Source organism: Alternaria burnsii, assembly GCF_013036055.1.
Source record: "Alternaria burnsii strain CBS107.38 chromosome Unknown 730, whole genome shotgun sequence".
NCBI classification, from domain to species: domain Eukaryota; kingdom Fungi; phylum Ascomycota; class Dothideomycetes; order Pleosporales; family Pleosporaceae; genus Alternaria; species Alternaria burnsii.
In genome coordinates, this window is record NW_024066110.1 from 1,844,037 (window position 1) to 1,869,031 (window position 24,995).

Here is a 24,995-nt window from a genome sequence, read left to right on the forward strand (position 1 = left end):
CATGATGCGATAAGTAGGCTTGCTGCTCTTCACTTCTGCCGCTTCTGAACAACTCACTCTTGACTGCGTATTTTGTACCGAGCTCGTCGCCAGTCGCACTCGCCAGCTATACATAGGGCAGCGACGCGCCCGTTTCACATTTTCAAACGAGAAGCGCCCTACGCCAACCACGCAACAAGCGCGCTGTGAGATACCCGCACCCCGCCCACTGTCTTTCAACACCAGAGACATATAAGCCTTCTGTGGCAGTCTCGTCCACAGCTGTCTTCATAGCAGCCTGCACACTTCAGCCCCCCACATTACCTCAGAAACTACCGCCCAACATGGCCGGCGTTGTCGCCAAGTACGCAATGAAGAAAGCCTTGGGCAAGGAGATGGAAAAGTACAAGTCCAAGGATGTATCTGGGCCATACGTTAGTAGCCACCTTCCCGCTTCCAACAGCTCGCACTAACTCTTCTGCAGGATCCATACTATGCGCTGGTTCCAGATCAGAGGAAGCCCCACAAGATGAAGAAAGTCAAGAAGCAGATCCCAGATTATCTTTCCGACAACGATGCCAACGTCCTAGCCAAAGCCCGCAAGACCGCCTACAGGCTGGACTACGCCCTCTTTACCTTGTTTGGAATCCGATTTGGTTGGTCTTCCGTCATTGGCCTTGTCCCCGCCGTGGGTGACGCCGCAGGTTCGGCCTTGGCTCTGAACCTCGTTCGCAACATGATGAAGGTCGACGGCGGTCTGCCAATGACCGTCCTTGTCATGATGCTTTTCAATGTCGCCTTTGACTTCCTCATCGGTCTTGTTCCCTTCCTTGGCGACCTTGCCGATGCCGCAGTCAAAGCCAATGGCAAAAACGTTCGGCTACTCGAAGAGCACTTGGACAAGCTCCACAAGCCAAAGTCACTCGTCGACAGAGATTCCAAGCTACCGAGAGAAAGGCGGCCGCGTCCTGCCTCTGTCTATGTCGACTTTGACGATGAGATTGATGAGCGCCGCAACACTTTTGAGGACGATCACGATGACGTTCGTCATCCTCAGCGTGCCTACGGTGGAGGCCGTATTCAAGATGAAGAGATGGGCGGACGATACGACACTCACCGATCTCACCGGGACGACAGGCCCAGCCGAAACAACACTAGGAGTAGCAGACGCTGATGAGTTTCTTTGTGTACTTTCATTGCGTCATGTTCCGTCACAAGCCTGCTGTCTGCATATCATGCATTGCGTATCCGGCGTTGGTGGTTTCTCGTACTCTCTTTAACACTATACCCTAAGTACTGTTGACTGTACACAACAATATTATGTATACTTTGTAATTTCTCATGTATCACCTGCATCCCAGGTTCTCTTTTCGTTTGTCGTTCAAGCTCCGTCACCTTCGTCCGTGGTACAGGAACACCCAGCCCCCGTGACACAGCGTACTTGAACCCTTTTGTACCAATAGAACACCTCGCTCGCGTCGTGCCAACAAATACACTATCTAGTTCACACACATGTCCGTTTGCTTCGTCAACGGTCCGTGCGCATCTTCATTCACATACATTTATTGCCCTGGGTGAACATTCGACCTCTGCTCAAGTACATACACCACTCTCTCCTATCTATCTTCACTCAAGTCTGATCTTTTGGAGTAATATCGTGTCGGCAACAGTGGCACGACGCTTGTTGACAACCTTTCCAAAGCATCATATAGTAGGTACTTCAATCTCCATTCACACCTCAACTCACCATCCTAGCTACTTGAACGATGAAGCTCTTGATCGTCGCATCCCTTGTGCTTGGCATCATGGCCGCTGCCGTCGTCCAGCCTGGACAGCCCCTCTCACCTGGAACTCACATGATCGCCGTTGAAGGCTACGATGGCACCTCCAACTCCGAGATGCTACTCGTCTCAACCGAAGGCGAACCCATCCAGCCATCTCCGGCATTCGGCGCAGACAACGATCCCATGGCCATCCTCGGCACATCCACAACACCCAAAGCTGCCAAAGTAACCCAGATCAGCCGCCCGCATGACCCCGAACCCATCATCATCCTCCCCTTCCACTTCCAAATCATCGAGAATTGCATGTCTGACAACTCCATCACTGCCCGTGGTGTCTACGTCAACCGCGATTTTGTCTGGGCGTACTTTTTATCCTCTGGCGGCACTAGCGTCATCGAGCACAATGTCAATGGGTATCCGGACTTTCTGGTTGGACCTTATGATTATGGAAGCAGTACGCTGCATTTTTCGTATGATAACACGGCGTTCAAGTGTGACTGGAACGACCAGGAGACGTGGAAGGAGTGTGGGGAGTGTAGGTCTGGCATATGGAATGCAGACCCTCTTGACTGTAATGGAGGAGGAATTAAGACGAGGACGAAGCATATGGACTGTTCGTTCATCATGGGGTGGAGAGGTCAGCTTAAGGGGACTCCGATACCCAACTTACCACCGAGCAAACCAGGTGACGACCCCAACTAAAGATTGGTAAATGTTACAAGTTCCGATAATGGCACTACGCCCGAATAGCTCTGCAAGATGATAAGATAAGATTATGATCATTATTTCAGGGTATTTGAATATCCCAGCGAGGCCGTTAACTCGACAATTAAGGTAGTCCCATGATGATATCACCGCCTTGACTAACCAAGATACCTGACCGTAGTAAGACGCCGATACCCAATGCTTAACATTAACCTGTTCATTACCTCCACACTATCCATCTCGTACAGCCATCTAATCGACAATGACGCCCTTACCGCCAAACCTCTTATGGCCATAGTCATTATCATCCTCATCATCACCATCCCAGTGTACCGCCTTTCGCGCAGGCTTGTGGATACGCACGCACCATAGGAAGTAATCTTCTAGTGGTAGCAAGTTCAGCAACACCCTGTTGCCAGTCCACGCCAATCCACAAACCATGGCACCAGCCACAGCATCAAGAATGAAGTGGTTCGCTGTAGCCACAATAGCTACGAGGATGATGGCGGGATATGCGACACCCAGGAAGATGCAGAGCATGCGACGAGCCGAGGGAATGCGCATGCGCAAACCCATTGTGAGAGCAACGGTGCGAGATCGGCGATGCTGGGGTGCAAGCGGAATAGACATGATGGTGAGACCGATGAGTAGCGAGTATCCAAAGTGCAGCGAAGGCATCGCAGCATACTGGTTGCAAAATTTGTTCTGAGTCCACACGCTGCTCTCGCCTTCGGCGCCGTGAACAGTGTCGACGAAACCAAAGCTGCGCGCTTCCTTGCCTACCGAGCCGGGGACCTCGGGGTCGGAGAGAAGACGAGGCGGCATGCATGGCCATAGTGTGAAGACAATGAAAGCGATCAGATTACAGGTAGCCATCGTTCTGCGCCTTGCAGCATACAACTTTGGACCTGCAGGACTGCCGTCTGCCTCGCCCATCGGTTTGTTATGGAGGGGAAGATCGATGCGGTTGCGGGTTGTGGTGTAGTAGAACAGCCATACCAGAAACAAGATCGTACCAGGAATATGGATGAAGGAGTATGTGCGGTTCGTCCAGTGAAGGAGAAAGGGATGCTTCAGGAACCATGCTTGGACGTCGAGTTCGAAGAAGATGTGTAGCTTCTGTTCGAGGTGGATGAGTTGGAGGGCGTGGCGGCGAGCGACGTTTACGGTGCCTTCGACCATCGTTACGGCAGAGAATGCGCGGCCTAACTGGTAAACCTATTGAAGCGAAAAGTTAGTAACTTTGTACAGAGATGTCAAATGGCGCCTCCGCAAGGCTGCTTACCCAGTAGATGAGTGCCCAATACCAGGCCTCCACAAGGAACGGAAACTTCTGCAACAGTCGACTGAGAAAGTACTCCTTGAATCGCCTAGTATTTGGACTCATGACATCTTTCTTCATGCCGAGAATGACAACTTCTCGTTTCCTCCATTTGGGCTCCTCATCGACGTTGGCTAGAAGCGACACGCTAGAAGACGGACTAGATCGACCGGAATCTGGGGAACTTGAGCGAGGCGAATTTTGATACACTCTCCGTCGCCCAAAAAGACGGTATTCTGTGTTTCGGTTTACCCATGTGCCGCCGAACAATAGGGTAACCACTACAAGCGGTTCTATGAAGGCTCCAGCGCCCATGGTTGGCGACTATGCGTGAGAGGCAAGGATGGTGGGTGCAGGCGCGCGACTCTTAGACGTCGCAAAAGACGATGTAGAAGTTCGGGGCTTGACTGCCTAGAGGGAGCTGAATGTATTTGTAGGGATGACGGGGTGTTTGACTAAGATGACAGCCGATCGATCCGGATATGTTTGCGCAAATGTCGAGGCGCGAGACAGTGCCGTGCCTTGTATGTTCTGTGCGACGGTAGGAAGAAGCAATTCCAGGGTTTTCTGAGAAGCAGAAAGCCTTAGCTACAACAAACTTTGAGGAACAAAATAAGGAACAGGCAAGAAGGATGCCCGATGCCGAGGACTACATCCTACACTAAAGGCAAGATGCATGGCGCGTAGTGAAGTCAGCGGAACACACGGCATGCGAGGGGTGACTAAACAGCAGCCACTGAGACAGACCAGCCATGGCAGGCGGATGGTGTCGGACGAACCTGCTCTGCCCTAGCATTTAGTGCGGCGTAAACCTCCAAGGTGCTGGATGCAGGAAGAGCCGGCTTTCCGTTGTGACTGCTGGGTTAGTGTCGCGTGCTTACATGTCATTTGCTGCAATTTACGTCATTAGAATTTCAGAGTTCTGACAACAGCACTCGGTTCCAAGCCCATTTTGCGCTTTGATACTTGCAAAATGCGACCAAAATCAAAGACTCAATCTCATCGCAATGTGCGCGTCATGCCTGAGGTTTGACGCCGACTGCTCGCGTGCTGGAGTTTCGGTGCCTGGTATTGTCGTGGTTGGTGGCACAAGAACACGCGACCGTCGACCACAGGCTTAGCTTCCGCCGAGTACCGGCGCTAGCCTCCTTTGGATGTACGAGCATTATCTTTACTGCTCGTCGAGATTAATCCTGGTGTGCTTCATAGTAGTCAGGACGGAGCTTCGCGTATTAGAGACCCCGATGCGCTTACGGCCTTAGGGTCTGGTGATCATCTTAACACTGACCATCTTTCTCGGGCAGCGTACTTTTCGCTGTAGCATACAAATAGCTTGACCCATGTAGGGTATAGACAAAGACAGTTTCACACCTCACCGCATTCGTTCGTCCCTCAATATATCCCGTGTCTTGAGATGAAACGAGTCCTTTGTACACGACTTGGATATAGACATCCGACTCTACGCATCGAAATGTCCGTCCTCGAGCGCCAATCGTCCGTACGCACTTCTCGGCTCGCTATCGCCTTGCATACCTCGTACCAACCACATCAAAGACCGGAGTAAGCTTACGGAAGATGAAACTCACCACCTACGCCTAGAGCATGACATACATGGATCGCATTGGACCGCTCAAGACCTGGAGATACGCCACACTTGGAAGACACCAGTGTCAAGTATGATATTCTTGGTTTATATAACGGCAGCCGGATAAAGTGTGGCCACCAGCGCGACAACGCTCCTGCGACGGACATTGGTCCAATATGTACGCAACAATGCCGCGCAAACTAAGAAAATATGATGTACAGCGAATGTATCGACTGCGGGGCGCAATGAAGCTAACAGTCTTTTCAACGCTCAAAGATGCCAAATACAATAGGAGAGCAGCGTTTCGCTATGATGATCAGGAGACACATGATTACGAATGAACCCCGGGTTTCCTGGACGCCTCGCTGAAAAGGACAAGAGAAAGGAAAGGTATAGTGGTACCAGCATATGGCTAAACAAGATCGACAGAACAAAGGAAATAGGTTGTAGTCGTCGCTAGGGACGACTTGTGGTACGCATAACTCTCAGCAGGCGACGCTGTTGAAAGGTGCGCTCTCTTGGAGGTCCTCGACAAGAGCGTCTACGTTACTGAGGTATCTCCCCAGCATATGTTGCTTCTCTTCTTGCGATCGGATATGTTTCTTCGTCGCGCTTCCACTATCGTCGGTGCTTCCCCGCCGCTCGAAAGCATTGGTCAGCTTGCTCGGGCTCCGCTGTGGGCCAGAAACTGGAATCTCGGGCATGAGGTAGAAGTACAGAAACTCTAGCAGTTTGACCTTGACGTTTTGTGTAGTCTCTTCGTCCTTGAACAGGCTTGTGACGGTGAGGAGGCCGTCCATGTGTTCAAACACTCGAGTGTTTTGTGGTGTTGCGAGAAGGGCTGTGACTAGGACGAGGAGGGCTTGCGATTGAATGGCGGGGCAGTTGTAGGGATCGAGCAAGTCGAGGAGGAGGTTCATGTATACTTCGCGACCGAAGATGATGCGTGATGGTGGGTGCAACAACAGAAGACCCTGTATGTTGGATAATGAAGAGAGGATGAGGATGTCGTTTTGACCATCTACAGTGGACGGTTAGCTATTGTTCGGCATCCCCTAGCATAGGCTTACCCTTACTGCTTCCCATACCCAGCAATCGATCCAAACAATCGGCTACCCGTGTGACAACTGTATGATGTTAGTCAAACTCTATATATGCTTGTATGTTCGCACTCACCATTCCATTCAAAGCCCTCCTGTAATCTGAAGAACTCCCTGAAGGCGAGATCGTCTGATAATTGTCCCAGCTTCTTCGGCGTTGGTTGTTGTTGATCGCCCAGATTGAGTGCTGAGGCGTTCCGACGGTGGCCTGGTGGTGAGTTTCTTGGCTTTCCACTGGAGAGACATATCTGCGCCAGCATGCCCTCGATCTGGCGTAACCCTTTGCGAATCTTCTGCGTGTCCTTGGACGCTATGTTGTCGAATGCGAGGGAGAGTAGAGCCTCCATTGTGATGATGTTTCGGGATTACTGTTGCAAGATAGTAGTAACAGCTTTATCAACAAGTGTCAATATATGCTGCGACTAACAATGCAGTCCAGATGTTGTTGAGACCAAGCGTGGCAGATGCAGGAGTCGGTAGGGGAAGTCGGGAGGGGGGGTTGTATGCAGCTAAGAGGTCCGAAAGTGCGGAGTAAGCAATATTTTGAGCCTTGTGTGGGCCGCAAGATTCAGGCTTAATCCTTCTGTAGATGGTCGACCACGGACGTGCGATTGAGCGTTGTGTCATCGATAAACACCCGCCGTTGTCATGGTAATAGAGACCCACCGGCGGCGGATCGAGCCGTGCACTACTAGCGTCGGCAGGGGATCACTACCACAACCCAACGCTCATCTTGCGCGACACCTTTACCTTGTCGCGACAACCATACTACCCCTTTGCTATGTTCATAGCCTCTGCTAGTAAGATGACAGCGGCACCGCGACGAGCAACGTGCGGTCAAAGCCGCTGAGAACTCTGCACCGCACCTGGACCCACTGTGCCAACTACGTCATTTTCTTCTTGCGATGCGTGTCTGGATGCATCGCGTCTTTCGTGGGAATAAAATTGTGCGATGTCGCTTCTAGGGGGAAAGATACGAGGACGCGTGACGAGATGCGTGCAGATGGTCGAATCACAGCCTTTCCATTGTTCTTCACCGGATCTTGGCACAGCAACTCGGCTATGCCATTATGGCTGACCGCGGCTTCTTTTTCGCGACGATCAGGCCTTTACAGTATGAGGCTTCCACACGCCAAACCTCTTTCTTATGGTTCGATGTACAATAATGCCTGAAATTGCCGGTCGCGGTTTACTTCCTCCAAGGTCTCAGCCGCTCAGCCTTGTGTGCCAGGCATTGTGCGCTCCGGACGGTTGTCATATCTTTCCTGCTGGCTGCCGTATAGCCCTCAACTACCGCTATAGTTGGAGCTTGCTACCTCTCAACTGCAAATTCGCACCTGCATCCATTCAACACCAGCGAACATCAGGTTTTCGCCATTCTCAGCATGAAACACAATGCAGGTTTGACTCTATTCATGCCTTGTTTTGGAATTCGCTTTATATTAACATTCCTGGCTATATTCTATTGGGGAGCCGGTCACTCCCAAGTCATCCACGACAATGTTGAGCTTCACAATGGCACCTACGACGCAACTATTCCCATTGGCGAGGAACTTGTAGAAAAATGGGGGTCTATTTTAACTGCCTGGAACATAACCCTTTGGTTGTTTTCCTTCATTTTTCTACCGCCTCTAAACTTACCTCTTACGATGGTGGATACTGCCTTTACTGTCTTCATAGCAAAGGCTATCCATTATCAGATTGGATACACGCCCCAGAATTTGAAAGCCTGCCATGATCCTGTAGGTCTGGAATTGCGACGACCTTCAGGTACGAATGAGAGCTTTTTTGCTGCTGCTGGAAGGCTGAACGAACCTGTTGCAAGCTCGACTCACATGTGCGTCGAATTTGTGAAAGAATTGCAAATTGGGATCGCATGTTGGTGAGTTGTAATCTAAGCACGTGGACGAGCTTTGCTGACTGCAATAGCTTTTTCTGTGCCCTCCTGTCTTTTCTCGGTTACATCTCAACCTTCGTTTCTGCTCGACAGAGAGGAGGAACAATGAGTCCATCCTTGGTTTGATGAAAGAGGTTTCCACTATGACTGGTAAATGCCTATTTTGTCCAGTAAGAGTGGGAGCACTAATCGTGGGGTGGATTATATTCTACACTCCAATTTACTTTTTCCGGTGCCTTCCACTGAGCTTCAAAGCCCCAGTGCGATCAGGACGTCGGTGCATCGCAAAGACTGCAATAGGCGCAGGGCAAAAGGTGGAAATCATGTTGTCGGAAGTCAAGAATGGGTTCAGAAAGAGTGAAAATCTAGTAGAGCCATATCGGAATAGCTACGGGACCCACACTTCACTGGCACAGTTCCTTGGGGTGTATGATATGCTGGTAATGGTCACCGAGCACCTGCACTACACCGACGTCATCAGCCTATCAACTGTTTCCAAGTCAGTTCGCCAAGCCGTCTTACCTACAAACGAAATCTCTCGTCGACTCGCCATGTTCAGGCTGTACACGTGCGAGCCTGACAAGAAAACCAACTGCTGGAGCTGCACGAATCAAGTTTGCGAAAGCTGTGCGGTGGAGTTTCCAGTACTGGAATCGGTTGCATCCCGTCACATTGAAAACTGCATTCCATACTGCGCATCCTGCTACCGTACGTATACTGTTCGTCATCCTCGCGCAAGAAAAAATCGAATGAAAGGGAATCCACCTTGCAAATGCGGCAGGCCATCGCAAGAACAGACATTTCTCGGGCGTTTATTCAAAAGAGATGACTACTACACCGAATCAATAAGTTCTTTTCCGATTGACAGACAAGTCTGTCGTAACTGTAGTCAGTTTACCAAAGAGGAGCTCTTCTTGCGAAAGGCAGAGGAAGCAATGATGATGCTAAAGAAAGGCTTGAAGGGTAATGGAGAAAAGTGGAACAAGTGTGCGAATCTGGGATGTTGTCGCGGCCTGGGAACTGGGCCGAGGTACTGGATATGCAAACGATATAATTGTGACAATGAGTGTTCTAGCACTCTCCATCGAGCATGGGGCAGCAAGACAAATGATAGCGTGCTTGGCGAAACTTTAGTATGATGGCATTTAACATAGACTAGCAAATTAATCACACCTGGCGAAATAAGTTTATAGGTTCGGTCATATTACATTACGAGTATCACTACGTGAAAGAGAGAAACCAAACATCTTATTAGAGTAAACTATTTCTTTCTACTACAACAAGTTGTAGTAGAGCTATACAAAAGTCAATAAAGAATCTAGAAGACTATAATACTATTAATATCTATAATCTCTGTTGTTATAATCTAATGTAAGCTGTAAGGTAGAGCTTCCTATCTCTACCTGTTTAGCTTTTCTCTTGTGTAGGGTGGTATCGTAGTTATAGCTCGATAAAATGAACTATACTACTTTTACATCATCATCGCACCAAAGACACCGGCCGCCAGCGCAACAACACCTCCACCGAGTTTGCTCGCCCCGCCAGTGTACTCGGCTGGCATACTGCTAGTTGGGCTAGGCATACCCGTGGTGCCGTTAGGAGCAGAAGTACCGTTGCCACCTGACACAAGCTCAAAGTTCGCACAAGTAATCCTCGTGGTGTTACCAGTGTGAAGGACAAACGCCAATCCACCGAAGAATCCTGAACTACCCTCCACAACACTGAGGTACGGGTCCACAAAGCTGGTTGAGAAGCTTCCCTCCGTCATGATCTTGCCGCCATGCTTTCCGGCCAAATCACCGACCTGACAAGTCTCTGGCAGTGCGGAATCGCACATGACGAGCTCGCCGCGGTTGGTGGGATCCAGGTGGCCCATGGTTGCGGTGCAGTTTCCGTCAGCAGGGACGGCGAGAGCGTGGATGTGCCAGGCAAAGGGACCGAACTGGGCTTGATCGGGCAGATCGGATAGGTTAACGGTGAAGTTAACTCCGCCGGCACCACCGACAGCCTCGATAGACCCAGAGACCGTGCTGCCAACGAAGGGGTTGTATTGCTCCTCAGGCATGGTTGCACGGTACGTAGCTGAAGGCTGGTTGGACGAGGCTGTTGCGGTACCCTTGAGCCCTCCCGTCTCACCTGGAAGGTAGCCTGGCGCAGGAGGGAGAGGAGAGACAATGGCACCCTGGATAGTATCGACGCCCGTGAAAGGTGTAGCCGTCGGGGTTGCGGGGATGACACCAGACTTTGCGGTTGCGAGAACGACAGGTGCTGGAGCGCCTTCTTGGACCAGATCCTGGCCATAGGCCAACGCGCCGAAAGCGAGAATGGAGAAAGACTTTGACAGCATCTTCAGATTTTGCAATCGGTGTTTGAGATGAGTGAGGATGTAGTAGGTGCGGGTGCTTGACTGCAGGCCGTAGACGCTACCCCTTTGGACTTTATACCATTTGAACAATCGACATACGCTTTGCCTGACCTGCAAGCAGCACCTAACGCCTCCTCCTAACACCCGCCCCTGAGCTTGTCTCCAAGTGACATCAGTACGCCATCATCTTACTCTCTTCGCTTCCTCCACCAACAACACCCGTTCCTTGAGCGCTTCCAGTCGAGCCAACACGGCTCATTCCTCCGCCGCGACAACAGTGCCAGTACGCCTTCGCCTGCGCATGCCAACCACAACGATGGATTCAACGAGCTCCATACTCGATGTGCCACTGGGTAAATCGTGCCGTTAGCTGCTCCACGTCTCCTTCGCGGCAATACACAACTATTACCGGCAGTAAGATTAGCGAAGCGTGAAACGCAACAGAGCCTGCAGCGAAACCTTGGAAACAAGCATTTCACAGGCTAACAACGTCCGGATATTCTACCAGCCCGCATTAGTGCCATCTGGGGTGCATGTCACGACCGTGTCGGATGTCAGTCTGTGGAGAATTTGGCATCGATGGCGGTCTTGGTCCGAGATGGCGGGTCATAGAGGGTGATGTCAACACTCGATAGATGTGGGGTGCTAAGCGAGACTATGACAGCGTCGCGCGCTATAACGTGGACTAAGTTATATCGTTGCTCCGCGGAAATTATCGATGAGGTGACGCGTATATGTAGGCAAAAGGGAAACTGTATGTGTTGGCGAGATGAGGTGTTGCTGCTTTCTTGGTTGTGTTGCAATACAACGCCAGGGTAGGTGGCTTCCGTACGCGTTGAGAGGTTGGCGCGACGGGTACCTTGCTTCCGCGAGTATTTGGAAAACACACACCTTTTCGGTGGTCTCTCCGACGGTATCTGGCGCTTACTGGATCCCTTGTTTTTGAATCGTTTGATTGCTGTCTTTCTCCAGGTTTTCGAAGCCTTGTCTGCAAATCCCTATGGTCTCATCTTTCCAACAGTGGCCAGGGAGTGAAGGGTGACATCGCCCCAAAACCAAGAGTCCTTTTACACGGTGCTCGAATTTCCCCTTTCGTCTGAAATACGATGGCTGAGAAATGATTGACGGGTGAAGGGTAGTTGTTGTGGCTGGAGTGGTGACGATTAAAGCTTTTCAATGGCACAGCTGTTTTGAATGAGATAAGGATGGATGTCGGACAATGAGAGACTCGGTAGGTTCAATTTTCAGATTCACAGAAAGGTGCTACGATGGAGGTCGTGTCTTAGGTTTTGAAGTTCTTGGGGAAGTGCAGTTGTGTTATGGCCCTTGTAGAGAGGTGGGTACATCATAATCTGCTCAAATGAGCTCCTTATCTCGCCGAACACCTCTTTCGCCACATTGAGCGGATTCAGCCTCACGAAAACAGTGGACCCATAACTTCAGTCTGCTCAAAGTTTTGCGCTCCTCTCACGCTTTACCGTCTATCTTTTGGGTCAGCCTGAATCGCACTCACGGCTGTGGGGCTATATAAAATGCGGAATACCGGTGGGGGAAGACCAGCTTAATGTGTACAGCCTTGTACCGAGCAAGACCGATTCATGGTGGTTGTTAGGAAGAGATGGAAGGTTGGGTTCATTCGACTGTGGAGAGTGAGGTGATGCTACAGTCGGTGCACACAGAACTCAAGGGACTTGAGCGTGTCGTGGTCGCGGTTGCCTCCACGACGTTCTGGAACAGTGGGAACTGCGATCACAAAAATGCCGCCACCAGCCCAACCTCGGAAGGTCAGCACTTGGTTTTGAGCGAACAACAATAACCGATCCAGACATGCGAATGACGCCAAACTACACAAGCTGCATCCGCTGCGAGATGAACGCGCGTTGATTCTTTTCTGAGCAACCTCGTATCAGAGGCAGGGGTTCGCATCAATGATGGCGGGGTTGAATAGGTATGAGGTAAGATGCTCGTCAGTGAGTAGCACGCAGCCTTTTGAAAACGTGAATTGTTTGCACTTCATTCCTAACAGCATCATAATATTGCTCAAGCCATTCGATTCACAAGCAATAGATTCATCTGTATCTATCACTGCATCATGTCCGAATGTTTCTCCTATTGTCATAAAAAGCGCACGATTCAGCAACTTCCCACCCCAACTCGGAAAGGACATAACGCCATACTCAACTCCAGCTATCTGGACGATATTACCGATGCAATTGGCACATGGGGCTGTCAGTGCACGCTTATAGTGCACTCTAAAGCGCTGGGAGAAAACACGGATGTTGTTGAGAGGCTGAAAGAGAAATTGGGGTCGTTCGTTGTGGGTACCAAGTCTGGGGTGGGCGCTCATTCCCCTTACGAAGATGTACTGGAAATTGCAAGGCTGCTACATGAGAAAAAGGCGGACTTTTTGATAAGCATAGGAAGTAGCAGCTACTCGGATGCATGCAAGATCGCGCGCTTGATGCACGCGAATCTCGCTCCAGACAACCTGACGGTAGAAGCTATGGAGGCCTTGGTGGACCAAGCCAAGGGCAGCGCCGCCGGGCTAAAAGATCCTACGATCAAACTCATTCTCGTCCCAACGAGTCTGTCAGCAAGCGAGTGGAACAGCAACTCGTCAGCAACGAACCCTCAATCGAAGAAGAAGCAGCACTTTTCGAGCGAACACGCGGCGCCAAATCTTATCCTTCTCGATCCTGAAGTCGCCTCCACATCACCAAGGAAATTATGGCTGTCGAGCGGAATGCGCGCTGTAGATCACTGTGTTGAGACGGTATGTATTCATATCAATGATCCTCGGGCTCACAGGCATGCTTACGCTATTTCTGTAATGTAGATGATCAGCGACAAATGCACAAAAGAGGTGTTCCGCCATATGGAAGACGCGCTTGCAGTACTACTCAGAGGCTTGACGGATTACATGAATGGCGAGAGTGACAGCAATCGATCTGAAATGCTCGATGGTATTGCCAACTGCCAGATAGGAGCCAGAAACGCCATGATGGGCCTCATCCTGTGGAACATACCAATGGGCCTTTCGCACGCCATTGGGCATCAGCTTGGTAGTACGTGCGGTGTTATGCACGGCGTTACATCATGCATCATGCTCGCCCCAGTCCTACGCTACAATGCGTCTAAATCAGAGAAGCAAAGACATTTACAGCAGAGCGTGCTGGAGATCTGGAATAAAGTCCTCGAAAGAGACGAGTCCAGCCTTGCGGATGCGGTAGCCAATTTTGTGAAATCTCTAGGGCTGCCGAGTACATTGAGGGAAGTAGGTGTCCAGGAACCAGCGGACATTGAAAGAGTAGTTGATAGCACCATGACTGACGTTTTCGGAGCTATGGAAGGTATGGGTCAAAAGGAGGACGTTCTGGCTATCCTAGAGTCGGCGAAGGGTAGAGAGACCGAAGATGGGTGTCTAGACGGCGACGCACCGATGTAGAACTCAACAATCCATTTCCTCACGAAAATAGCTCACAGCACCCTGATTTACTGCTTTCTTCGTGAAGTATTGCGTTCGTAAGTCACACATTGGCAGACCTTCGAACTTTGCAACATCTTCCATGATAGCATTGGCCAGCTCAGCAGGAAGCTGGCCGTCGCCCCACCGCCTCAGAGTTCTCCAGACCTCATGAATCCTGGTACTCTGATGTAAAAATTTGGTCGAACGCCGGAACCAGCCAGCATCGAAGTACCGACCCTGAGGGTCCAGGCAATTCAATTCCCACCTCTCCCTCTCTTCCAGATCAAGCGCGTGCCATAAGGGCATCAAACCTCGAGCTCCAGATAGCGCTAGTAATATCGGTGTCGTAGCTATATCCCATGGGACTGCTTGTGGCGTTGAGGATGAGGACGAGGATGGAGATTTATGCGATTTGGTAGAGTGTGAATATGGTGTGGTGGATTGCGGTGGATCCCATTGGTCCACACAAATTCTCAACAACGCATCATCCAAGATCCAATAGAGACTCTCGCGTTGGCTGTGTAAGAATCTCTCCAATCTGACTTCTTTGTGTCTTAGAACATTCACACTCCAATCTACCAGTAGGCATGCCGCATGTGCCCACGATGCAGGCTCAACGTCCACTAGCTTGCGCACAGTCGTGGCGAATTCGCGCGTGCGATAGAAGAGAGTTTGGTAGAGGCGTGGGATCGTAGAGAGACCTTCGAGATCGTCTAATATGGCAGAGTTCATACAGCGAATGTCGCGTTCGAGTTCGCTGATGCCAACCACGAAAAATGGAACTGCAGTAGATTGACGGTCTCTATCCCTTTTCCAATAAGGAGCGAGACCTGGGCCTTGTGAGAGCTCAGTATCGGACGGTAGAATATTTTCAGGCATCATTGTTGAGGTTGTAAACGTAACGATAACGAAAGTAATCCTCGTGTGATGGAATCTATCGCCTGGGTATGACGTCATCTAGTCTGGTCTTGGAATACTCCTGAGACTGAGCCGAGCCCATAACCCTGACGGCCAAACAATGCAGTAGCCAGAATAATGTATGGGATATTGATGAAGGACTCGGTGAGAGAGAGCATGAAGGACTCTCCACGTGGGTGGGTCGCTCTACCCCACTCTACACGCTAGCGCTCTCCGACCCCGAAAGGCCGGTGCTTCTGGATGTGTCCCCTCCATCATCTGCCCACCCTTTCTCTGCAGGGTTCTTCCAGAACAAGCGTATGATTTGACGACCGATTGCACAGTAAGGGTCTCGGTACCCTTCTCCAACAGACCTAAGAAATCGAGATGCTACTCTCAGCCTCCAGGTCCTGTATGATGGTAAATCGCGCTCGCTACCCTTGCTGACCATAGCGAACGATGACCGCTGTGTGCCCGACCAAACACCTGCTGGCGAATCTTCTGCGACTATGAAAATAATCAATGAATTTATAGTGTCTATGTGGATATGTTGAGTAGGTTTGTTCAGCATGAAATAGTGGGACCACTTCTCCTGTCTTCAATATCATGACTATATTTCGTAGTCATCAAAGACCGTTCTATGGTACTATTCAGCCTTCCCAAATACTGTCGATATTCCTTTCTTCGCGAGAAAAAATGAGGATGTGTATAAATACATACTCTTTCCCTCAAGACCTTCCTCACCACACCATCAATCTTCCTAGCCGCAAACTCAAGTCCAAGTCAGATATAGTAAGAAATATCTTCAACCATCTCGCTTAGGCATCTATACCTTCCAAAACGTATGCGGCTATAAGCACAATTGTGAAAGACGTAGGCTAACCTAAGATAGGTCCACGTACAAAAGGCCAAGCAAGATGTTGGACTTTTTCTTCTCCATCGCCACCATGTTCCTCTTCGTCGGTGCGGCCCTCTCTGCTGTCTTGCCCTCTGCCGCCAAGTCTGATATCATCTTCGCCCCGATCGTTCCCACTTTTATGCCCCGTTCCGATGCTCTCTGTCTCTCCCGCGGTAACAGCACCGCTCCGGAGCCGTCTTCCAACTCTCTTTCGGGCTTCGCAGAGGACGCCAAGTACGACTCGTTGGCCTTGTCTGCCCCCGTCCCCACCGGCTACGCTCCCATCATGAGCAACGCAAACTGTGCCTTCTCGTCCACCAAGTACATGCTGTATGTTCAACTAGAATCATACAGTTCGGAGACATGTGCCGAACTCTGCAACAAGTATGAAGGCTGTGACTCCTGTAAGTTATGTCTCCTGACACTTTCATACAGCCATGCTAACCTTCACCCTTCTATGCAGTCAACATTTACATCCAGCGCGATCCGTCCGTAGTTCCTGGACCTGCTTGTCCCAATCCTGCTCCCATCTTTGTTACCAAATGTGCCCTCTATTCAGAGCCTGAACAGCTTTCTTCGTGCACAAATTTCGGTCAGCACGTTGGCCCAGTCGATGCTAACGGTGAGGCTTTCAAGATTGCTATGCGTGGCTCTAACGGTAAGATCCCCATACGTCCATATACGAACCTATCGATATTAATGCATCAACCTAGCATACAAGAAAGTTTCCCCAGTTAGGAAGGTCTTCGTCACTGTCACAAAGACTGAGACCATTTCTACTGGCAACCAGAAGGACCGGAGGACTCTGTTTGAATACCCTACTCCGGCCGAGTATGATGCCACTACTACTGTTAGAATCCCCAAGACTACCCCTGAGTATGTGTATGTTGGCCCAGAGACCGTTGTTACTCCAACTGGTCCTATCACTACGACCATCACCCTACCCGGCCCTGTCGTTACCACCACCACCACTACCCTACCCCGTCCTGTCGTTACCATTACTACCACTCTCGACAGCCCCGATCCCGCTACCACTAACACAACCACTATCAATCATTCCGGCTCCATGGTGACCGTCACCTACGCTGGTCCTGACACTACAGCTACCGTCTACGGCAAGCGAGACATCGCCGCCGCCCAGTTTAAAGGAAAAGAAGAAGGAGAAGAGCGTTGGAATGCTTGGACCAAGGAGTGGAGGCCTGCGCCACACTGCTGCGATATCACGACCACCGCCACTCGTATTGGCACCCGCCGCCCCCATCACGTTCTTCCAAGCTACGTTCCTCGTAGTGTTGTTAAAGGAGAATTTGTTGCTGTGTTCCCTACTTCTGTGACTATCTCTGGTGGGCTTGGGACCTACACATGGGTGATCGCTGGTCCTACTGAAACCACTACCGCAACATTTACCCATCTAATGCTGCCCACCACCGTCGAAGCTGGTACTTACACCGCAAGCCTTACTACTATCGATCGTTCCAAGCGCCCTAGCGCCACTGCGACAGATGCCAGTGACATGATTAAGGATAAACCCGAGCCTATGAAGACAATCACTCTTGATGACTCGTACACATACACTGGACCTACCGATGTACCTATGAAGACGATTACGCTTCGGAATTAGAGTTATACGGCATGACTATCGTTGATATATCGGGGTTCTTGTGCTTCTGCGAATATATCTAGACTTAGCATAGAGTTCAGCGTTATTGCGCAGTTGCGCAGAACAGCGGAGGCATAGCACATGACTTGGTTCCAGACCATATTTTCAATATAGTCACCTAGTAATGAAACCTCGTTTTAATTACATTCATTCCTTGAAATGTATATCTGGTGTCAAGTCGGCAGCAGTTGTGCATGGAGCAAAGACGAACTTGAAGTAAGAACTCAAGCATAAAGCCCCTGTGCACAAAGAACGATGGATTTTCTACCATGATCATGCTTTAGTTTTCTCCCATGTACTCAAAATCTTTGAAAGATACTAGTTAGAAGGCACATTTGATGAACCAGCACCAATACACACCCACCTTCCACTCCCCCCTCACCTCTTCCTTTTGCTCTTGCCGCCATTTCCCCCCTTATTCTTCTTCTTTTTATTCTTCTTCGCGTTCTCTCTAGCTAGCTCACACTCCTCACAAAACCATTTCCCCTCGGGAATCGTCGCCGCCGTCAACCCTACGCAGACATAGTGGAACCACTCAGCATTGCAACTCGGCCGATCGCAGGCGATCATGTCGTTGTCTGCTGGGGTACCGCAGATGCAGTACTCCGGGGTGTCTTCGGAGATGGGAGATTGAGAGGGTGTAGGAGTGTGCTTCGACTTCTTCCGAGGCGGGATGTCAATCTCGTCGGACTTACGCTTCAAGGGAGAAGCGGCAGCAGGCGCAGGCGGTTCGTCATCTTCACTCAGGGAGGCACCAGGAATATGGTCCGGAATGCACTCTTGCTGCTCGGTCTCATCCCCCTTCTCCTCATCCCCAGCTGCTCCATCGTCCGCCTGCGGTAGCTCCACCACTTTCTCCTTCTCTTGCTGCTCTGCAACCCCTTCAATCACCTCCTCGAACTCCTCACGCTCTCGCCGCATGATGATCGCGACCTCACACTCTCCACAAGTCCACTCCGTATCCTCTGCGCCAAACTCAACGCCAGCGCACGGCAAGTGAAACCATCGCGTCTTACACAGCTCATGCTGGGCACACTCAACCATAGGCCCAGTGCAGTACGGCGCATCTTCACAGATGCGCATGCGTGGTGGAACGGGGCCATCAGGTGCACATTTAGGACAGAGCCATGAAGATGCATTGTCGGGACGGTGGAAGAGGCCCACGCAACGGAGGTGGTAGTATCGAGGGCGGCACTTCTTGTTTGCGCAACCGATGATTGGGGTGAGGTACACCTTGGACGATGATGTGGTGCAGATGCAGATACTGAGTTTCTGGTGGCAAGCGCCAGCGCTTGTGGAGGGAGTTGAAGAATGGAAGTGGGAATGAGATGGCGCAGTGGGCGCGGTGATGGTTGAGTCCATGATTGTTGTGGGATTGAGTGTGTTGAAAGTGTCGATAGTATAGTGTCTGCAAATTACAATTGTGCTATACTGGATATTTTGAATTAAGGTTGTTGAGGGACAGTTGGGGAAATCAAGACGTTGAGATATATCAGCAGCGCACTGCCGTTGTTGGAGTTGGTGACACAGATCTATTGTACCCGTAGAAACAATGACCAGGTAAGCGCCTCGAGAATGGCGGGGGACAATAGTGAGACGAAAATGGCACGACAACGGAAGTAAGGTGAGAGTAGACTTCTTGGCACGCAGTGTGGTACAAATCTTGTTGTGTATGCAGGGATCGATACGTGAGTGTTTGCGATAGTTGCAAATACGTCAACAACACGACGCGCCTAGTACTGTATCAAAAACGGAATTTCAGTGCGTTCTCATGCGAGTTATACTTCGTGACGCAAAGCCTTCTACTCCCCGTGACCGACCACCTGCCTTCTCCCATGCACACCTTCCCACTGCTCCCAAAGACCCTTCCAGACGTCTCTCTCACTCCTGCCTAAACCAGCGAACATGGCATCTAGCCCCTCTCTATGCAAGCTAGCTGTACCCAACACTTCCCAGATGCCCGGCATCAACTTCTCCCTCACCCCCTGATCCAATCTTCCATTGAGCTGGTAGCGGCAGAAAGATGCGAGAAGCGGGTAGAGGAAGTTGCTCGCTCGGTCACGAGCCGCTTTGACGGGGTCATTGAGGTCTTTAGACTTGCGGGATTGATGGTGTTGATGCGCCTTCGTGATGGATGATTGAGGCGGATTGCAAAGGGTAGACAAAAGACGTGTGAATTGCGCTGCATTCGTAGGTGTTAGGCGAACAGGCTCAGTAGCGGTGACTGCGCGTAGCCATGATGGTAGAGTGCCGCTACGACTAGCATTTGGAATGAAGAGGCAAAACAGTAGGCCCTGTAGGAGGGGTAGGAGTAGGTGGAAACGTCCACCTAGGCGGCCTCGATGTACAAGTAGAGTCAGGCGACTCGTCTGGCAGAGCCTTGAAAAGATCTCAGGAGCATACTGAAATGACAGTGCAGGACTGCTTCGAGATGTGAGCTTGACAAGTACGCTGTAAACGCATTCAATGCTGTGTTGTGATGCAAGCGAAGGTTTGTCGTTCAGGATTGTGTCAATGCAGTTGAGCAGAGCGTTGAAAGACTCAAAGTCAGGACTCTCGGTGAGCAAAACGCAGATCCTAGGCAACAGTGCGAGCTGTTTTTGTCTCATCTCTGCGTTGGATTCTAGCTGATCGTCCATAGTGTCGATGAGATCACCGAGGATACGGTACGAGGCAGCCAGGTTTGGCTGTTTCTGATCTACAACCAGTGTTGTGATGAGATCCAACTTCTCGTAGAAAGGAAGCGGTTCGAGTGTGGCTTTGAGTGTTCTGTACACGGCGCCTTGTACTTGAACTGAGCCTCCTCTAATCACAGTAAGCGACAGACAGATCAGCCACTTCGCATCTTGGTAAAGCTCGTATTTGGCGACCAATGCATATACCCGTGCAACGTAGTCAACAGCTTCGCTCGGGACGCGGACCTCTGAATCAATATACTGGTCGAGATCGAGAGCATCCTTGAGCCACGTACGAAGCCATGTCTGGATACGGCTGAATTGCTTAACGTCTTTCAATGCGTCTGTTGACAGCTCGTTGAAAGCGTCCAACGACCCTAGCAGCAATGCCATGTCCTCGCTTCCAAGACATTGCTTCAAAAGTTCGACGTAACGTTCGATATGAAGCAGAGAGTTTTGCTTTTGGACCGTCGACGTCGCTCGGAGGATCGAGAGTCTCGCTAGCGAGCATTTGCTCGTAGCTTTAGCCACAGACAAAGATTTTCCGGCGTAGTCGATAAAAAACTCTTTATTTTGCGCTTGTGACTGGTTCGGAATGATATGTCCAAGAGTTCTTTGCACAAGCTCTCGTAGCAGTTGCAGCGCGGAGTCTGTTTCGAGTTGTTGGCTATGCAGCTGTTCTGCAATGCTAAAGATGACGTCTGCATCCGTAGAGACCTTGGCTGTTGCATTTGGAACTTGCTGGAGGTGTGCCATGATGCTCAGTACTATCATCGTACTCGTCTGCCCGAGGTCCAGAAGTTCGGCTGTGCGGTCCAGTATTGCTTGTCTCTGCTCACGGGACAAAGCAGCAGGGTGGATGTGAAGTATCGCTTCACCAGCCACAGCGTGCATCTTCATTCCAGCTCCTTGCCCAAGTGCTTCCAGAAGGGCTACGCAGTATGCGTTCTGTATGACTGAGTTTCCTTCCTCGATGATAGATTGAGAAAGTGATCGACAGACAAGATCGCTAGTGACGCCGTCGAACTGTGGAAGCTTTGATAATATGGCAGACAGCGATTGGCGGCACGCGTCGATCTCCACGTGCTCAAGGAGGTTGACGGAATAGGCACAGAAGATCTCGATCATTGACCGCTGTCCTTCGGTGTCTAGCTGACTAGAAGAGAAACAGTCCATGACTCTGGCTAAGCCACTGCGGATGACAATCTTGGAACCAGGGAGTGTCTGTAGGCAATCACATGTGTTGAGCCAGAATAGTACTGCAGCTGCTCGTATGGTAGGATCTGCGCCTCGTCCAGCGTCGTTGGACGTCGTCGACATAACTTCTATAGCTTGTTCTAGCAGCGGGTAAAGCAGCTCCTGTTGCAACTGTGAAGAGACATGAAGTTCGATGGGCCACAGTTTCGCCAACAATTGGCACAGTGTGAACCAAGATAGATGGGACTGAGTGTACAAGCTGTAGTGACGCTCTTGGACCCACGAAGCGTAGGTGAGGAATAGAGCACGAAGGTCGGCTTTTAGTGCTGCAATGTTGTTTTCAGACTTGATAGCTTGAAGGAAAGCTGGAAGCAAGATAGCACTACTCGCGGCGTTCTTGTACGCAGAGAGTTTCTTGACCTTGACATTCTCCTTGGTGGCAGTCTCGATCGCACCTGCGAGCTGTGCCAGGCGCTCCCCGTGCTCCTGAATCAATGTGGTTATCTGGCCTTGGGTTAATGATGACTCGAAAGACTCAGCTAAAGTATTCCACAAAGCACGATCTTCCCACACGATGTCCTGTCGCTCTTGAAGAGTCTTGCGCTTGCCGTGTCTAAAGCTCTTGACCAGTTGGTCATCCCATCTTCGAACAAAGCCTAGCAGGTTACGGTTCCGCACGAAAGCCAGCATCAATGGGTTGATGATTCGCTCCAAGATTGCGGATCTTCCTAGCTGACCATCACTTCCGTCATCAGAGAAGCCTGAGCCCTCTAATTCTGTAGCTGATATTTTCTCAAAGACAAACTCGGCAAGATCTGTGTGGTCTTGCGAGCCTCTCGCTCCAATTTTGGACTCTACAGCAAATACTGACGAATCAAGCTCAATCAAGGATGCGATCAGCGACCAATGCACCTGCTTCTCTTGACGTTCAGGATATTTCACCCCGCAATGGTACCAGAAGATGTTCTTGATGAGGTCCGAAGAAAGGCTTACTTCATGTACCTGCAGAATACGAATAGCGCCACTGAGAGCAGCGACGGCGGTTGGCCGTGTGATATACTCGGGTGGAGTGACCAGCGAGCATCCAGCGCACTCTGCAAGCGCGGAGAAGACAGCCTGTAGCCAGGGCTTTTCCATAGCTCTGCTCTTGGGTGTTCGTGACGGAGAAGCGCGAATGGCTAGATCTAGCACATGAGGTACTGTGTCAAAGAGCAGCGCAAGTTCTGCAGGTAGAGCATCTCCACCATCTTCGATCTGCGCTGCCTGAAGAAGCTTTGCGCGGAGCGGCTCTAGGTTACTTGCAAGAACCGTCGCATCCCGTGTCTTCAGTCCAGCACCTGTAGAGTTGGCACCGGTACTGGCAGAGGGTGCGGCGATTTCGGCATCGGCGAAGAAAGCAGCTCTTGAAGGCGCAAGCAAATGCCTCGCCAACAGCTTGTCGAGCACTGTAATCGCGCGGTCCAGGGTACGTTGGGGAAATTGGGTCGTGTCTTTGCTGCGCAGCGACTTGAGATGTTCCAAGAGTAGCAAAGTCGGTACTAGGCACTCTGTGTTGAATTCTTCAGCAGAGGCTCCAGACTCGTCTTTGGTCTCCACAGCGCGCAAATCCCACATCTCAAGCGCAAGTGACAGTTGGAGATGCTCGTCCAAAGGGGTATCATCGGAAGCGGGAGAGCGAGCTGCGCACAATATTCGGACACCAGAAAGCCAGAATCTGAGGATGCGCGAAGCCTGAGTACTTTCTGTCCTCAAGACCATCTTCATGAGCTCAGCCTGAGTGACATCGTCGGACTTGTCACTCCCAGCCAGATGCGCGATTGAATCAACTGCTGCCCTAACTACGCGGAAAAGATGGCTAAGATTGACAGGACCAAGTGCGGCCGATGTCGCAGGTGATGCCTCAGCTGTGCCGCGTTTTCGTTTCTTGGATGGCTTAGTTCCTTCTCGGATAGTCGCACTTGATTCCGAGTCGTCCTTCATGTCAACGTCTTCCGAAGTGGCTGCGGGTTGTAGGGTCGAGTCTGTGTCGAAGTTCTCCACGAGCGTTCTCTCCAGTATGCTGGGGAAGCTGGCGTCCCGTAGATGTGGCGCACTACGAGATACAGGCAGAACGTGTATCATCCAGTCTAGAAGCTGCCATGCGCTGACATTTGCTCGCGCCGCCCGCCCAGTTTCCGTCTCATCTTTTAACTTGTCGAGAATCCAGCGCAGGACCCATTCCGCCCTTGCGCGCACAAGTCTTTGTATGATATCTGATCGGACCTCCTGGTCTTGTATCGTACTCCAGTTGTCAGGAAGGCCTATGATATGCGCAGCTTGGCGAATCTGCTCGTCCAGGTCGGAGAAGTCCTGGTTGATGGCTTGCAGTCGCGGCCGGGTGGACGCAGGATCATTCTGCGAGGCCTTCAACCGTGTCAGCGCTTTCTCAAACTCGGGACATGGAACACACTTACTGGCTTGCTTGGCGCCATCTTGTCACCTCTTTCCCCGTTTGTGGATGCAGAGACCTTGAGAAGATGGAGCAGCGCTGGTATGCGGAAAAAGTTTGGGCACGGACCAGGCCATCCTGGTCGTTCCTGCCAAGGGCCGGCGACGTCAAAGTTCCGCTTGCAGCTCCGCCCAGAGACGCTCAACACCACGTCGAACCGCTGTCCATCACCCCAAGCACACCGAGTGCGCCGTTGAACCCATCAATTGCCCTCGAACACATACACACACCATGGCCGACAACACCCCCCAGCCCGTTGCCTCCATCCCACGCACCACACGTCCCATGAGCGAAGCTCTCCTCAACGAAAAGGTACGGCCCAGGACATAGTCATAGAGGCACACGGCACACCGTTTTGCGGCTTGAGAGAGATAGAGGGACTAGAATGTGGCAGAGGCGAATTGGGCGGTCAATGGCAATCTTGGCCCGTCTCACGCGACTCCTGCCCACTTCAGTCGACTCCTGCCCACTTCAGTCGACTCCTGCCCACTTTCAAGCCGATTCTATACGGAGATAAGAGCACTGGAGATTGCCGGACAGTAATGCTAACATGCTTGCCTAGTGGGACCGCTGCCTCTCCTCTATGCTCATCCGCTCCGGCCTCGGTCTATCATTCGGTGTCGTCTTCTCCGTACTCCTCTTCAAGCGTCGCGCGTGGCCCGCATTCGTCGGTCTCGGATTTGGTGCCGGAAGGGCATGGGAAGAGTGCGACAACGTGAGAACTCCCCCTACAGAGATAGAGGTTCAGAATGTCGAATCCTAACATATAGAGCAGTCATTCAAGCGCGCAGCATCACCCCCAAAAGACGGCCTTCGTGTTATCCGACCATAAGCCTTCCATTTCACACGAACGACGAGACGGGACAGAACTATTCTATGTAATTCGAGCTTTGCATGCGAAATATGCATTGTACAGTAGGGCATGGTATAGATCATTCTGGCAATCGAGTGCTGTACATTCTTCACGATTCTTAAACC

General features: G+C 51.0%; 10 protein-coding genes across 10 annotated transcripts; 6 read left to right on the forward strand and 4 right to left on the reverse strand.

Moving 5' to 3' along the window:
- Positions 1-323: 323 nt before the first annotated feature.
- Positions 324-1,153, forward strand: GT037_004043 (ph domain-containing protein; the record flags this gene model as incomplete). Its single annotated transcript, XM_038929090.1, has 2 exons — positions 324-413; positions 464-1,153. 2 exons carry the CDS (start codon positions 324-326, stop codon positions 1,151-1,153), a joined length of 780 nt encoding a protein of 259 aa, XP_038788797.1.
- Positions 1,154-1,745: 592 nt separating this feature from the next.
- GT037_004044 (uncharacterized protein) lies at positions 1,746-2,465 on the forward strand (the record flags this gene model as incomplete). The annotated part of the gene is made up of 1 exon (XM_038929091.1): positions 1,746-2,465. One exon carries the CDS (start codon positions 1,746-1,748, stop codon positions 2,463-2,465), a length of 720 nt encoding a protein of 239 aa, XP_038788798.1.
- A 255-nt stretch (positions 2,466-2,720) lies between these two features.
- Positions 2,721-4,104, reverse strand: GT037_004045 (uncharacterized protein; the record flags this gene model as incomplete). The annotated part of the gene is made up of 2 exons (XM_038929092.1): positions 2,721-3,686; positions 3,754-4,104. 2 exons carry the CDS (start codon positions 4,102-4,104, stop codon positions 2,721-2,723), a joined length of 1,317 nt encoding a protein of 438 aa, XP_038788799.1.
- Positions 4,105-5,859: 1,755 nt separating this feature from the next.
- Positions 5,860-6,821, reverse strand: GT037_004046 (cell division control protein 14; the record flags this gene model as incomplete). Its single annotated transcript, XM_038929093.1, has 3 exons — positions 5,860-6,395; positions 6,445-6,501; positions 6,551-6,821. 3 exons carry the CDS (start codon positions 6,819-6,821, stop codon positions 5,860-5,862), a joined length of 864 nt encoding a protein of 287 aa, XP_038788800.1.
- Positions 6,822-7,841: 1,020 nt separating this feature from the next.
- On the forward strand, positions 7,842-8,497 carry GT037_004047 (uncharacterized protein; the record flags this gene model as incomplete). The annotated part of the gene is made up of 2 exons (XM_038929094.1): positions 7,842-8,356; positions 8,404-8,497. Coding segments are annotated over 2 exons (609 nt in total), but the record flags the coding sequence as incomplete, so codon positions are not given.
- Positions 8,498-9,842: 1,345 nt separating this feature from the next.
- GT037_004048 (cytosolic cu zn superoxide dismutase) lies at positions 9,843-10,718 on the reverse strand (the record flags this gene model as incomplete). Its single annotated transcript, XM_038929095.1, has 1 exon — positions 9,843-10,718. The coding sequence occupies one exon, from the start codon at positions 10,716-10,718 to the stop codon at positions 9,843-9,845; it is 876 nt and encodes a 291-aa protein (XP_038788802.1).
- A 2,110-nt stretch (positions 10,719-12,828) lies between these two features.
- GT037_004049 (maleylacetate reductase) lies at positions 12,829-14,181 on the forward strand (the record flags this gene model as incomplete). The annotated part of the gene is made up of 2 exons (XM_038929096.1): positions 12,829-13,509; positions 13,573-14,181. The coding sequence occupies 2 exons, from the start codon at positions 12,829-12,831 to the stop codon at positions 14,179-14,181; spliced, it is 1,290 nt and encodes a 429-aa protein (XP_038788803.1).
- Positions 14,182-16,046: 1,865 nt separating this feature from the next.
- On the forward strand, positions 16,047-17,618 carry GT037_004050 (uncharacterized protein; the record flags this gene model as incomplete). Its single annotated transcript, XM_038929097.1, has 3 exons — positions 16,047-16,401; positions 16,461-16,655; positions 16,711-17,618. The coding sequence occupies 3 exons, from the start codon at positions 16,047-16,049 to the stop codon at positions 17,616-17,618; spliced, it is 1,458 nt and encodes a 485-aa protein (XP_038788804.1).
- A 417-nt stretch (positions 17,619-18,035) lies between these two features.
- On the reverse strand, positions 18,036-24,000 carry GT037_004051 (uncharacterized protein; the record flags this gene model as incomplete). Its single annotated transcript, XM_038929098.1, has 3 exons — positions 18,036-19,065; positions 19,464-23,932; positions 23,983-24,000. 3 exons carry the CDS (start codon positions 23,998-24,000, stop codon positions 18,036-18,038), a joined length of 5,517 nt encoding a protein of 1,838 aa, XP_038788805.1.
- Positions 24,001-24,248: 248 nt separating this feature from the next.
- GT037_004052 (duf-domain-containing protein) lies at positions 24,249-24,849 on the forward strand (the record flags this gene model as incomplete). The annotated part of the gene is made up of 3 exons (XM_038929099.1): positions 24,249-24,329; positions 24,580-24,732; positions 24,793-24,849. The coding sequence occupies 3 exons, from the start codon at positions 24,249-24,251 to the stop codon at positions 24,847-24,849; spliced, it is 291 nt and encodes a 96-aa protein (XP_038788806.1).
- Positions 24,850-24,995: the final 146 nt, after the last annotated feature.